We start from the raw sequence: 14,266 nt of genomic DNA, 5'->3' as shown, positions 1-14,266 counted from the left end.
CTCATTGACTTTGATTTGGTAAATAACAGTGGTCACAAATTGCATAACCTACTAGACCCATTTTTCAGCAAAACCTATTTTAAGGAGCATGGACTCAGAGAAGGTCCATTCAACCTTATCATAGACATAAATCTAATTTTAGGGCTATGAGACTGATTTTACCTTTAGATGTGAGCTTCTGATGAATGATCTCATGAGCAATATAGATGTTGTCAGAGATGGTTCTTAATGGAATAAAAGCACTTTGAGAGTGACTTATGAAGGAATTAAGAAGGGGTTTAAGCCTATGAACAGACATTTGGCAATTATTTGGTAGAAGACAGAGCACAAACTAATGTCCCTAAACTGGGTCACATCCTCGGGCATTTGACTTTAGGAATCAGGATTGCTGCAAAGAATGTCTTTTTAGAAAACAAAATGAGCAATTGGAAAATTTTCAAAACTTTCCATATCATTGGAAAATGTATTTTTTAGGAAACAAAAAATTATAAAACACATAAAGGCAAGGGTTGGACACGTAGATGGCTTTCTGCAAACTAGCGATATGCACCAATTTGGAGTGCGGGGTGGGCTGGGTAGTGACGTCATTTCCTAGGGGATGGGGAGAGAGAAAGACACATGCTTGGGAACGCGCCCAGCCTTTTTCCTTGAACAAATTATTATGTGTGGGAGTTGAAATCGAGTTTTCCTCCTAGGCCATCATGGTATTCAACACTTGGGTGGGATTCTTTGATTAATGGAAAGGTCATTTCAAACCTTGGTGAATCTGATGGTGAAGGAAAACTTTCCAGTATGATGTGTTTGCCCAAGAATCTATCCTTGTGCCAAGGTTCATGAAGTGGGTGTTAGGCTGAGTATACTTTCACCCTCCCTAAACCCAACAGTGGTAGGAACCTTATGCATTGGGTATGCCCTTGTTTATGTTTGAGATCCTAAATGCGCTTCATTGTTCCCACACACCCATCCAAGCGCAATGATGGCTATCAGTGAAGTATACGCCATTTTTTTTATGTTGGAGAATTGCGAGAACAACAGTTATTTAACGAGAAATGTAGGCATAAGGCTTAAACTCAAATTTGAGCTGACTGGTATGATGAGTCTCCCTAGCTATGTTTCTACATGCTTCGGAAGAGCGATTATTGCTTCTCTACTCCTTTTGCAGGATGCTGCAACAATCAACAGCATCTACCTCTTCTTTTATTTTATTTTTGAAAACAGACACTATTTATTAGGATCTTTCAAATAAGATACCTGACATTGAGAAACATTATCTTCATTTTCAAGAAATAAGGTAAGCTCAAGCAATTCAAGAGTAAACAAAAGGTATGCTAACAGTAATAGGTTGCCAGGAAATGAAAATAGTGAGCAGAAGTTATTGAAGTCAACGAGTGGTTCAATGCACGAGGCTCCCGTTACTGCAGGGTCTGGGAGGGACAAATAAAGAATGTACACAGCCTGTTTCCAAGAAGTTATTGAAGTCAACAAGCAATGAATTTGAGATTATATCTAGAGGAGTTACCCAGGTCTCCTTTAGATCCATGCATTGATCTCTATCTCCCTCTTCTGAGTTTCTAGCGACACCCACTCAAGTTTTTGAGTGATGCTCGCTGCTCAAAGAAGCAGAAGATTAGTGTTCTGTTGCCAATTTCCTTGTCATCCTCAAGTCATCTATACTCTCAGAGACTAATTGATTAATTCTGTCGACTAGCTTCTACTAAGTAGTTAGTGTTTTGGTAAGCAGCCACCACTCATCACCAGCCAGTTTGATAGATCACAAATATCCAAAGCCCACAAGTGATCAAATTGATTGATGCACCTCAATATGCAAGGCAAAAAAAATGTACATCACTGCAGTTGAAAGATCTTAGACATCCAAAACTGACATACAATAAGAACACTACGGACGAAGCTTCCTCGTCAACCACTTCTTTCGTAATTTAGCATCCAATGCCAAAAACGTCTTTGCTTTTACTTCATCCTCCAAAAGATCACATGCATCCAATAAGAGGTCTTCATCTATGTCTGGTATGGCCTGAAGCACTTCAATTACTTTTTCTGTTAAAATGGAGTCATCATTCTCTTTCTTCTTACTTGAGATTGATGTAACTGCAACAGCCATCTCACGAAGAACATCAGCCATGCCTTCATCTGACGTCATCCTTGGCTTTTTAGAATGTAGAGAGGTTGACGGCATCTCGGGTGGACGCTTACTTTGTTCAGATGAGTCCATGTCCCTCTCTGAAAGTAACGACTCCTGTTGTGTATTATCCACATGATTTTCATCATGCATAGGCACTGTTGAAGCTTGGAGATCCCATGATACTTCATCCCTATGGATATCATTGTCAAAATTTTCATCGTGAACAGGCACTGTCAAAGCTTCGAGACCCCATGATACTTCATTCCTATGGATGTCATTGTCAAGATCCTCATCGTGATCCAAATGAGTTTGCTCTGTATCAACAGTTGCATCACCGCAAATCACACACAAGCCACTATAATATGGGATGATTTTATTCCTGTACACTCTCACAGTAGGGTGTGCCTGCAAGGATCATATGTAGGTCAACAGAGACTGTCAATAGACTAATTGGGTAACAGGACAGAAAACAGACGTTGTACCTTGATATAATCATCCCAAACATTATCATCAGCAGAAATCATTTGCCGTGTTTTGTCCCAGCCAAACCCACTTTGGCCAAGAAGAACCTTTATAGTACTGTATTGCCTCCTCAAGCCTCTGTACCGATTTTTCAGCACATCCTTTTCGTACTGAAATCCAAATTTTGTATTGAATGATGTGATCATGTGCACCCATGATCTTTTCTTGAATGTGTTACCAATCTTATTCCCTTTATGCACCTGGTCTCGCATAAGCTCAACAAAGTAATTGTCCATTGTCGGTGTCCAATCAATCTTTGAACGATCATCACTGGCAGGGGGTTGGGTATCGATCTCCTTCTCTAATATTTGGAATAACTCAGTCATGAGAATATATACAAATAACAAATCATGCTTCCACACACCAACAGTGATTGTTAATGTAGGTGAGTAGCACTTGTTATCAAAACAAAAAATTTATTAGTACCCAAATAAATATCATGGCAGAATGAACTTGAGCCAACATAAATCATCAGAGCAATCGGTCCTAGTTTGTTTTCAAAATTAAAGAAACTGAAGTCATTTTTTATCCCAATATTATGTTGGTTGTTAGGATAACAAATTTGATCCATGCGCTGAAATTGAAATTGTTTGAAGTTAATGTATATCTACCTTCCATGTCAATGTCAACATCATAACATGATAGACTGTATCTTCCATCAGCAGTTGAATGTCCATATATCATGCACAAATCACTATAGAATGGTACAATTTTCGTTTTGTAAGGTCGCAAATCTGGGTGTGCCTAAAAACATAGCATGTAAGCAATTTGCGATCAACAGTGTTTTATAAGTAACATACCCAAAATAGAGTGCAACATACCTTGATGTAATCGTTCCAGATACAATCATCAGCCACTACCATTTGTCGGGTTTCATCCCACCAAAACCCATTCTGTTGAAGAAGGATCTTTATATCATTGTATTGCTTCCTAAGACTTTTGTACCGGTTTCTCAGAATGTCTGTATCATATTGAAATCCAAATTTGGCATTGAACAAGCAAATCATATCCTTCCATGCTTGTTTGCTGAATAAGTTACCAATTCTATTCCCCCTGTGTGCTTGGTCTATTAAAAGGTCAATGAAGTAACGATCCATTGGTGGAGTCCAACTTGTCCTTGAACGGTCACCACTGCTTGGCTGCTCACCATCCATTACTACACCTACAACTAGGAACGAACGGTAATTAGAATTTAAGGAATATTCACAAAATTGCATTATACTTCCTGACGGCATACCAGATTTCTTATACCACCCTAACCTTGTTCAACTTCTCAATTTTTTAGAAAAAGTATTGAGTTAAAAGAGATCAAGGAGATAAAAGGGTGTGCTGTGCCAACAGTTCTCGAAGATTCATTGTTAAGTCTCAACTGAAGCCATGGAAAGGTAAAGTTTCATTTTTCTAGTTGAGCTAGCAGCATAGTACAGCTCAAAGCAGTACCAATTAAGTATAGCTTTTGGATGGATGCACTAGCAGGATAGAATCTTAATAATCAATCACTTGGATCTCCAGAGGATGTTGTACCCTGAATATTTGTTTACATAGTTAGCAAGTTTCAGGAGAACGTCCCAAATATGCTGATCGATCGCAAGTTTACTTTGAGGAATATTTTAGAAGACATGGGAGTTAGGAGAGACCCCAAACAACATGGAGGATCTTTTGTTGTCTTTGAAGTGGAAAAAGCTCGGGAAAGGGGACGAAAACCATGGTTCTATAGCTGGGAGCTAGTCTTTGGTGTAATGGTGTATGTGTCAAGCAAGAAAAAACAGGGCACTAAAGAAATTGGATATACATTTCTGCTGACTGATATGTAGATCTTTTTCTCTAGCTTGACCTTGTGCCCTTCTTGTTTACTCATATCTGTTTTACTTGCACACAGTGAAAAAAAAAAGAGGGAAAGACAAAAGAAATGCAAAAATTATAGTTAATATTCAAATTAGCCAAGCCCTTTACGTGAATTCTGTTCCGTCATTCAAGTTTATTTAGGTCATTTAGTTGACAAGCCGAGGCTATTCATTTCTTCTCTCACTACTTCCTCCCAAGTCTTCTTCGGTCTATCCCATGGTCTTTTAATCTCTTTAATGTGTAATATATCACCCCTCCTTGATGTTGCACCCAAAGGCCTCCAAATGTACATACCACATCAAAGAAAACTTTCCCAACTTGCCTTCTATTGGGGCTGCTCCTTGATCACCTCCAATATTTTCATCTCTTATCCTACATTTTCTAGTTTTACCACTCATCCATCTCAACATCTTCATCTCAGCTACATTATTTTGCTTAAATTAGCTAATCCTAGTTAGAATCTGTATTAGTCCTGCAATATAAATGATGACGAGTTAAACGCATTGTTACTAGTTCACACCCATTCCCAAAGGTACTTCATGCACGTATTTCTATGCAGAGGACCTTAGAATAATATACAGCATATTCTTGTATGATCAAATATGCTCAGATCGGTTGTACAAATCCAGCAATTTAAATCACAAGTACAATGTTTCTAGTTCACATCTATCCATAAAATTACTACATGCTTACATTTCTATAAACAGCCTCTTGAATCTCAGAACAATATTGAATTTCCCATGCACAGTAAATCTCTCACACACCCACACCCACACCCACACACCATTGGAAAAACTAAATACCAAAACAGTGTATACATGTTTTTCATGTTCATCTCCTTAAGCTATTCACCAACTCTCCTGTTCTTTCTATAACATCCCAATGTCACCATCATCCTTTTTGGCAATCCCAAAAAGGCTACCCTATCTTGGACAACATCCACTTGGTTTCTGAATGCTGACAAATATATGTCCAACTATGTTGTTAGCCAACATAGGAATGTACAACAAAAAAAGGAATATGTTATCAACTCTTACTGTCCAAGCGAGAGCCCAACAATATTCTGCCTTTTAAAAGCTTCAATCCTATTTCACAGCTTAAAACTGCTACTCTTGTGATGTATAGAATCTCTGTGGTCCATTAGGTGGCCCTTGATGCACATTCTTTTCTAGATATGATGAAATAAAAACATGCCAACTCTAAAAATGTTAGATAAAGAAAATTTATTGTTTATTAACCTTCATATATATGGAACCAATGAGAAATAAGTTTTACACAGGATCCTTTCTGATGCAATAAATGAGATTTTCTGCTTAATAGTTTCTTCTTCAAGACATGCCAAAGGGTAAGTTTATGTGGTCCATCCTGTGCTCGTGAGTAAAACACCTCCTTTCCTTCTTACTTTCGTTTTTTAGGGGGGATGAGTACAACATTTCCCCCTCCCATAACCCCCCTCCAGGCACCAAACCCCACAAGATGAAGGCAGGATTCAATACCAAGACCTGGTGACAATGGGCCAAGGTTCTTACCAGCATGCTGGGATGGCACCTCCTTTTTTCTTTTCTATTTCTTTTAGGGTAATTTACAGTGCCACCCCCTGGAGAATGCCACAATTATAAGAACACCCCCTCTGTTTCACCAAATTAGACTCAGACCCCCTACCGTCAGTCAGTGTTAAGGAATACTATGAAATGACGCTTTCGCCCTTATGAGTAAAACACTGATAAGTTACCCATTTTCATTATCCCAAAAACACCGCTCTTTATCATTTTACCATTTCATACCTGCGACCAAGGGTTCAGACCAGTACTGTTAGTTTTGTCGCCGGTGAATACTTCTCCTTTCGTCTCCGGCGAGAAGTGCGCTTCCCATCGCTGCTGTCTTAGGTCGCTAGCAAGAAGGTTTTTTTTTTTTTTTTTTTTCCTATTATGCAGTACTACAGATTCACCGGCAAGAATGGATGATCCAACATCTTCAAAATTCTTTTCTCACTCTCCTGCTCTCAATTTTTTTCTTCAATGTCAGTGCTTCTTTGTCCACCACTTTCATGGCGTAAAAACAAAATTAAAAGCAGGAGCAGGAACAGAAGCAGTGAAGGGCGTTCAGGTTCAGATCCCGCAGACAAGGAGAGTACTGCTGGATTTCTTACAGAGAACTGCATATCTGAAATATGTCAAGTTGGGTTACCATTACCTGATGGCCCGTCTCTTCACCCTCTGCCTTGTTCCTGCCATGGCCGCGGTCTTGATTGAGGCATCATGGCTGAGCCCGGAAGATATTCGTCATCTGTGGCTCCAACTTCAGTACAACTTCATGAGCATGATGGCCTGCTCTGCCTTCTTGGTGTTGGGGGCAACCATATATGTCATGAGCCGCCCACAACCAGTCCACCTCGTCCACTTCGCCTGCTATCATCCCCCATCCAAACTCAAATTTTCGAAAGACAAGTTCATGGAGAAATTGAGGCTGAAGGGTGACTTCAACAAGTCATCACTAGAGTTCCAGCGTAAGATCCTTGAGCGATCTGGGCTGGGGGATGAGACTTACTTCCCTGAAGCAGTGCATTGCAACCTCCACGCCAGTCCTTGGCGGCCGCTAGTGAGGAGGCCAAGCAGGTCATGTTTGGCACTTTGGACATTCTCTTCAAGAACACCAATTTAAACCCAAAGGACACCGGAATCCTTATTGTGAACTGTTGCATCTTCAACCCGACCCCAATACTCCCTTCCATGATCGTAAATAAGTATAACTTGAGGATTAATATCAAGAACTTCAATCTCGGTGGCATGGGTTGTAGTGCCGAAATAATTGCCCTCGACCTCGCCAAAGACATGCAAAGAAAAAGGAGAAAGCACCTCCAACTCCACCTCCAGAACCCCTCTTCTTTTCTCCTCTACCTCTCAGCAACAAAATTAAAAGCAAACCTTTCTTGGCATCAACTTCTCATTACTTCTGGATCTCAAATTTAATCTAGTGAGAGTTGTCACACCCTGGCGTTGGTCGCCATCTGTCCGATGCCGATGCCGATGCCGATGCCGCTGCCACTGCTCTAAACGATCACCGGTGGTCCAACAATTACGATTTGGGCGAAAGAAATATTACCTTATGGCAAGGGTATTTTTGGTGCTTCGTATTTCAAAAGGGCATTTTGGTATTTAAAATAAAATATAATTGTTGACATCAGCAAATAAGGAATATTCCTTAACAGTGACTGACGGTAGGGGGTCTAAGTCTAATTTGGTGAAGCAAAGGGGGAGTTCTTATAATTGTGGCATTCTCTAGGGGGTGGCGTTGTAAATTACCCTTTCTTTTATACAATTAACTTGATAAGCCATAAACAGAAGTAATTATAATGTAGGAGTAGAGTACAAGAAACTAACCCCCATAGTTTATAACCCCAAACGAGACAAACAGGACCAGGAAACAAAGAAATAAGACCCCCAAATAAACCCCCAAGTATACAATACCAATATAGGAGCAAAACCAGCCCAAAACCCAATCCGATAGAGAGAAAGACCTGTTATAGAGCTGGAGAGAGAGAGGTGCGGCCAAGTCTATAGGGCTCCAATTGAGCTGCAAATTTGGTCGATTGTAGGGCCCAGGGAGGGTACAAAAACCCCCAAATATGAAGAGCTTTTGATGGCTGGTTTGAGAGTTATGTGCTTTCTTGATTCTAGATCTAGGAGAGAGAATGAGAAAGATTTTGCAAGAACAGAGATATTGTACAAATCCAACCAGGGAGGGAGAGAAAATCACATAAAGAAAGGGGGGAGGGGAAGAATCACTCACAGCCATAAGGCTCTCAAACACAAAGTTAATTCATCATTCTTCAAATCTAAAATTATGAGTGCATAGGCTCCTCTATTTAAATAGGGCAGAATAGCAATCCTATCATAACTAGGAGCTAGTTTCTAAATAGGACTAGACACTCCTAGCAGGACTTGGACTCATAATAGGACTAGGACTATAACTCCAATATGGAGTAGATAACTAACCTAAATTGACTAATAACTGCAATAACAAAGAAAATAGACTCAAAACAAGACTCTAACTAAACTAATGAAGTAAATCCCGTTTTCCTATTTGCTACCCATATTTTAGGCCCATTAAAGTAGTCTATTACAAAGAAAACCCATGGGATCAAAAGTCCAACACATACATAACCCAACCCAAGGCTTATTTGCAATAAAATAAACTCATTAAGTGACTTGTCTACATGAAATTGGGGTCTTTTTCTGACTTTGTTCCCCATAAGTCTTTGCTATGCTTTTGCATGGATAATGAATGTGATTTCGTTTTCTCCCCATGCACCAAAATACCTCAAAATGGGTCTCATATTGCATCCAGAACTGTTTGGCATAAAATTCCTATTTGATACATCAGAATGATGCGTTCATGATGTATCCAGGTAACATAGGTTTCTGCATATTGGTATATTAGCAACGTTGATATTATGATGTGCACTTTCCCTATAAGTAGCAGAAACTAACTCAACTCTGCCCTTTGAATTTACACTAAACACTAAACTCTAAAAGCTTAAACACTGACGTAGGAAACAATTGAAAGCCTGTTCATGGAGATTCACGTAAATTTTTATTGGAGGTTCACGTAAATTGCTGTCAAAGTTCAGATAAATAAGTTTAAACAGACCAAGTCCACACTAAAATACTAAGACATCTCTTGAAATACCAACATTTCTAGAATTCCAAGCTGACCAAGCTGAATAACTTTTAAACAGTCCACGAAGAATTTCAACAGACCCAATGACTTAACTTGGTGTTCACATATAAAAATATATAAACCAGACACTTGTACAGAAACCTGACAATGATCCAGATAGGTATATATCACATAGTATCAAGCCCCCATGGTTATTTGGGCAAATCAACTTTTGTCCAGTCATAAGTTCCTGGTATAACAATGAGGTTGCAAGCAAGTTCTAGATTCCATCAAAATCCAGTTCAGTTTGACGAATTTACACTAGCATAACTTCAAACACAATTTCCTAGCCCTCCTCTTCAAACTGCAGGCAATGCTTCTAATATTAAATTGTTTCAAGTGTTTGAAGATGATGCATATGCTTGATAAGTTGATAGTAGTTTTCAATTAGCATCATAAAATCTCACATGGACGAGATTAGAGGAAATTAATGTAGTCCCATTAGATACATATTCAGAGACTATTAAATGCAATACCCAAAAAAATTAACCCACTTTTGATCATATTTCTGAAAATACTCCATTCCTATGTTTCCTCGGTGCTCCAAAATGGCATAGTTGAAACAGATAGTAAACCTAGCAGAAATGCAAGGGTTTCTTAAAATTTTCTATATTTTTCCATGTTTAATTATCATAGAGCATTTCAGCAACCACCCACTAATGGATTTCAGTAAAAAACCTACTTAAATTCCAGAGCAGACATAGCGAAAAATACAATGCCTAGAAAAGAAAACAGAAAATTTACCAGGATATGAATTTTACTGTTATAAGTTTTCTGTAGATCCATGGCAGAAGAACATTCAAATGGGTGAAATAAAGGAAACAAAACAAACCGAGCACTGATATAACCTAATTTTTCATTAGAAAAAAAGGACTAGAAACAAACTGTAGCAAAGTTTAGAAACTCACCTTTCGACAGGGAGAAGGTGTCAACGGCGAATGGAAAATATGCTTATCCAGGGATATAAGGAGGGTAAGGGGCTTGTTTTTGGGATTTCCAATTAATGCGAAGAAACCCTGATTTCCATTCAGTCTATATTGTCGCGAAAAAATAGTTCACAAGCAATGGTGTTTGAGGATTGGGAAATTTTGATAATAATAAGTGGTTATTCGATTTTATTAAATCTTCTGGAGCGGTTGATAGAGAGGTCAGAAATGAACCGTTTGTTTTCATCTATTAACACCTCTTAAAGAATCTAAGTATCCCCCAATCCTGAACTGATTACCTTTGGTAGATCATTACCTGCCAATGGAAAAAAAAAATCAACAAATAATAGACTTTGGAAGAGATCCTGTAGTTAAGTGACATTTTTTAAGGTTGAGGTTCCTGGTTTGCCCTCAAATGGGTATTTGGATGACCTCCTACCCTAATGATTTTCCAAAGATTGTACTATTGCATTTGTCTTTATCGGCCTCTATATCATTGCCCTACTAGTGGGAGTTTTCGCACCCAAAAAAAAAAAAAACAATGGTTCTAGGTTTTGCTGGTGGATAAATCTTCTTGGTCTGCCACTTAGGGTCTGTATGGCAACACTTCTATTCCAAATTAGTAATTCTGAGATTGAAGTACTTTTTTATGTTTATGTTAATTTGGAATACTTCCGAGCCAACAAACGTTGTATGGTAAAACATGCAAAAAAGTACCTCTCCCACTGAAAAAAAAACAGAAACATGTACAGGAATGCATCTTAACAGAAGTATTTTATCTGTTTATACCAAATTACATAAAATGTCATCTTATAGACTCAAGTAAGGATCATAACCATAGTTGCCTTGGGCATGCTTCGATGTCAAAAGTCGAATAGCAATGTTCATCTAGGCTTGTTTGCTGTGCAGCATCTCAATCAAATTGTCTGGTTCTATTTGGAAAATATACTTTTATACATCATCTCATCCCCTTTGGAAGATTCACTTGGGACGTGATGTTGCATTGCTAGGAGTAGCTAGCAAAGTTAAACTCTAATTGCTGGAAGGGTACATACTGTTTCAGTCTCCTGAGCTCTGAAGATAATGTGTTTTGGTTGGATGACACATGATGCATAGGCATACAGCGTTCTGGCTGAGTGCCTCATTAGGCATTGGTATTATATGCCAGCAACACAAGAACAGGTATGCACTTTCTGTTTGCAAGAGATTTAGCATTCTGAAACATAGGCATTACATCACACATGAGGCACTCAGAGAGAAGGAAACAGAGGTTTTTCTTGTATTTGGTTGGAGTCGCTAGAATCATAAGACAGAAACCCAAGATGAAATTCGGTGGACTGAGGGAGATTTCCTAGGGTTAATAATGAGAGAAGAATCAAGGGAGCAATCAATATAAACAATAGAGATTGCTTACCGAAGGTCGTTGCAGTCAACTATGGCGGCAAGTAGCGTGGTCCTTCCGTCAAACAAAATCAGTCCTGAATGTTATTTTGCTCACAATACAGAACAGAGAGCAACAAATTAACAATTTTCGCGACAAAAAACCTCCCTGAAAAAATTTCTAGCGTTATTGATGAATGGAGAACGAAGGGAGAAATCACAAAAAAAAAATCTCTCGAGCTGCAGCCAAATCTTACCGATTGATCGTTGAAGCCAATAATGGCGGCCAAATCAACATCCTTTCGGGCTTTGGCAATGGATTAGCAGTGGTTTCCTTCGGTGGCTTCGATCAGAGGGCTTGAAGAACTTTAAATGGTATTTAGGGAGACATACGCATGTGGTGATAATGCAGCCGGAAATGCTGAGGATGTTCCTCTCTCAGATGAGGAGAATGATGACGCTGCTGCTGCTGACGAGGGTTCTTTTACACAAGCTTTTGCTGGGTTTGATGATACTGGTGGAGAACCACTAGAGAATCGGTTGATGGAATTGGTCTCTGCCGATTTCGATTCAGATCGGCCTCAAGAACCCTAGAATCGGCCATTGGTGGGAATATTCCGATTCGAAACTACGGAAATCCGCCATTGATCGAATTAAACGATTCCCAATCTTATTCACCGATTTTTTAAACCCTGGCCAACAGAGAACCCCAAACCGGCCAAACGGAAACCCAAAGACATGATAGGTTAGCAGAAGCATCCTAAGTATTCATGTTGTCAAAGCCTAATGGTGATATTTTTCTGAAGGAAAAAAAATCCTAAAAAGGAGTGCGGCCCTATGCCTATACATAATGGAGGCAGAAATAACAACTACGCCTTTCATGAAGATCGGAAATTTCACCCCTGTTAATATTTTTATTAGTGCTCCCATTGCCCCTACATTGGTGCAAAGGCCACGCTGCCTCGTAGGGAACCCTTTCCCTTTTTTTAATTACTGGATATGTAGAACTTGCCACATGGTTTGTAAAAAAAAAAAGTGAGAGAGGAAGAAGAAGAAGGAGAAGAAGAAAAGACACTAATTTAATCTCAATGTATAGTTGAATATACAGAATCTATGTTGCTGATGTACTGGTAATGCTTTTGCTAATGTATCTTTCAAATATGATTCTATTTTATGATTCATATATAATTTTTACTTCTTGTTATCAAACATGTGTCAGACCCCCAAAAGTGTCCATTGGCAATAGAAATAAGGAAAACAGTTTTAGAACACTTAAGCTGCGTTTGGTTGTCTTTTAAAAAAGGTTTCTGACGTTTTTTATTCTCCACAAAAACGAAATAAAGTGTTTGGTATCAACTTGGTGTTTTGGTTTGTTTTTTTTTTTTTTTTTTTTTTTTTAACCAAAAGGGGAAAAAAATGCTAGAAACACAAAATGATGGAAGAGACGAAACCTTGTTCTGTAATTTCGATTTAGTTCCAAATACAAAAAAAGTGAACAGTTAGGTAATCATTCCTGAAACAGGTTTTCACCAAACACTATTTTTTTTTTTTTTTAAACGGGGTTTTGACACAAGCTAAAAATTTAGTTTTTGATACGAAACACCTTTTCTAAAACTGAATGACTACCAAACGCAGCCTTATATTGAACAAAAGTGTTACCAAACAGGGCCCTAGCACAAGGTATGCCAAGTTGGAGTTGAGGGTCGAGCACATGGGATTTGTTTTGAAAGTTCTATTTCTATTTTTTAAACACTTTGTTTTAACGTTTCTCAAATGGGGCTCAAAACTACTTTTTACCTCGGTTCATTTCAAAAAAACATAAAAACAAACCAGTGAACACATACAGGTTCTACTCCAAATGTGTTCAAAAAAACAAAAAAGCAACATAAGTAATTTTTTGAACCATTGCCATATAAGCATACAAGCCCTTATATGTATAATGTGGCATGTTGATTAGGGCTAAAAAATTTGTGGGCAGGGTATGTATGGTAACATTCAAAAGAAATAATTCTTATGTCTTTATGATTTTTTTTTTTAAATAAAAATTGAACAGAACATGTATGTGACGTTCAATGTGTTTTTGTTGCCCAAGAGTTTGTTGCCCAAAAACACATAATCATGTTCATTCTTCTTGAGAGGTGCTTAAAATACCTTTTCAAATAAGCATAATGTCGAGCAGACGAGCACCTATGGCATACTCTATGCCTCAGCCATTTTCAAGACTCAACCTAGAAGCCCCATTGTGGCCCGCAACCTGCCCTTGTGCGCATGTGGCAAGTCAGGTGTGGCTTGGTGCCATGTTGCTTATGGCTAAGTTTGCGGCCATTGCACCCCTATGGGCATGAGTTGCATGGGCATTGGCCTTGGCCCTTCATGGCCCTACTACTTGCTCGACTGTGTGGCAAGCCAGCCCAGGCTGATTGTTGCTATGCTTGGGCTGGTGGTTCAATACTACCTATGTCGCTTGGCCCCACTGGCTGCCATGTGGCTCTATCACATGTCAATGTCATATAAAAATATTATTAATTGAAATTAAACACCCTAGCCACATGCCACTCATGCCTATGTCATGTTATGCCATTAATGACCCCATACATGCATGTCACTCATCCATGCATCCTACTAGCTCATCACCTTCACCGTCACCATGTCACATACAGATGCATCACAATGCCATGTCACATGCATGTCATCATGTTGTATACAACATACTATCCATATTATCATGCATTGT

At 38.9% G+C, this 14,266-nt stretch overlaps 1 protein-coding gene across 6 annotated transcripts; it reads right to left on the bottom strand.

Annotated features, from left to right (window-relative positions):
* Window positions 1-1,257: 1,257 nt before the first annotated feature.
* Window positions 1,258-12,261, bottom strand: LOC122058118 (L10-interacting MYB domain-containing protein-like). 6 transcript variants are annotated; one of them, XM_042620611.1, is made up of 7 exons: window positions 11,790-12,261; window positions 11,567-11,701; window positions 10,135-10,468; window positions 3,484-3,830; window positions 3,274-3,406; window positions 2,623-2,963; window positions 1,258-2,545 (listed from the first exon to the last, which is right to left on the bottom strand). In XM_042620611.1, exons 4-7 carry the CDS (start codon window positions 3,814-3,816, stop codon window positions 1,898-1,900), a joined length of 1,455 nt encoding a protein of 484 aa, XP_042476545.1. In that variant the 5' UTR covers window positions 3,817-3,830; window positions 10,135-10,468; window positions 11,567-11,701; window positions 11,790-12,261; the 3' UTR covers window positions 1,258-1,897. The 6 variants fall into 6 exon arrangements, with proteins under 6 accessions (XP_042476545.1, XP_042476548.1, XP_042476544.1 ...); XM_042620614.1 differs by having other exon boundaries at window positions 11,567-11,630; XM_042620610.1 differs by lacking the exon at window positions 10,135-10,468 and having other exon boundaries at window positions 3,484-3,824; window positions 11,790-12,260.
* Between the last annotated feature and the right edge of the window lie 2,005 nt (window positions 12,262-14,266).

Source organism: Macadamia integrifolia, chromosome 12, assembly GCF_013358625.1.
Source record: "Macadamia integrifolia cultivar HAES 741 chromosome 12, SCU_Mint_v3, whole genome shotgun sequence".
In the NCBI taxonomy this organism is placed as follows: domain Eukaryota; kingdom Viridiplantae; phylum Streptophyta; class Magnoliopsida; order Proteales; family Proteaceae; genus Macadamia; species Macadamia integrifolia.
This window is presented reverse-complemented; position numbering and strand designations above follow the sequence as displayed.

Bases quoted from the DNA above. Each gene is read 5' to 3' on its own strand.
- LOC122058118 (XM_042620611.1), bottom strand. From the start codon at position 3,816: ATGGATGGTGAGCAGCCAAGCAGTGGTGACCGTTCAAGGACAAGTTGG. The intron at 2,964-3,273 runs GTAGATATACAT...TCCAAATATTAG, and splicing joins TGTTGACATTGACATGGAAG to AGAAGGAGATCGATACCCAA. The intron at 2,546-2,622 runs GTACAACGTCTG...TGATCCTTGCAG, and splicing joins TTTGGGATGATTATATCAAG to GCACACCCTACTGTGAGAGT.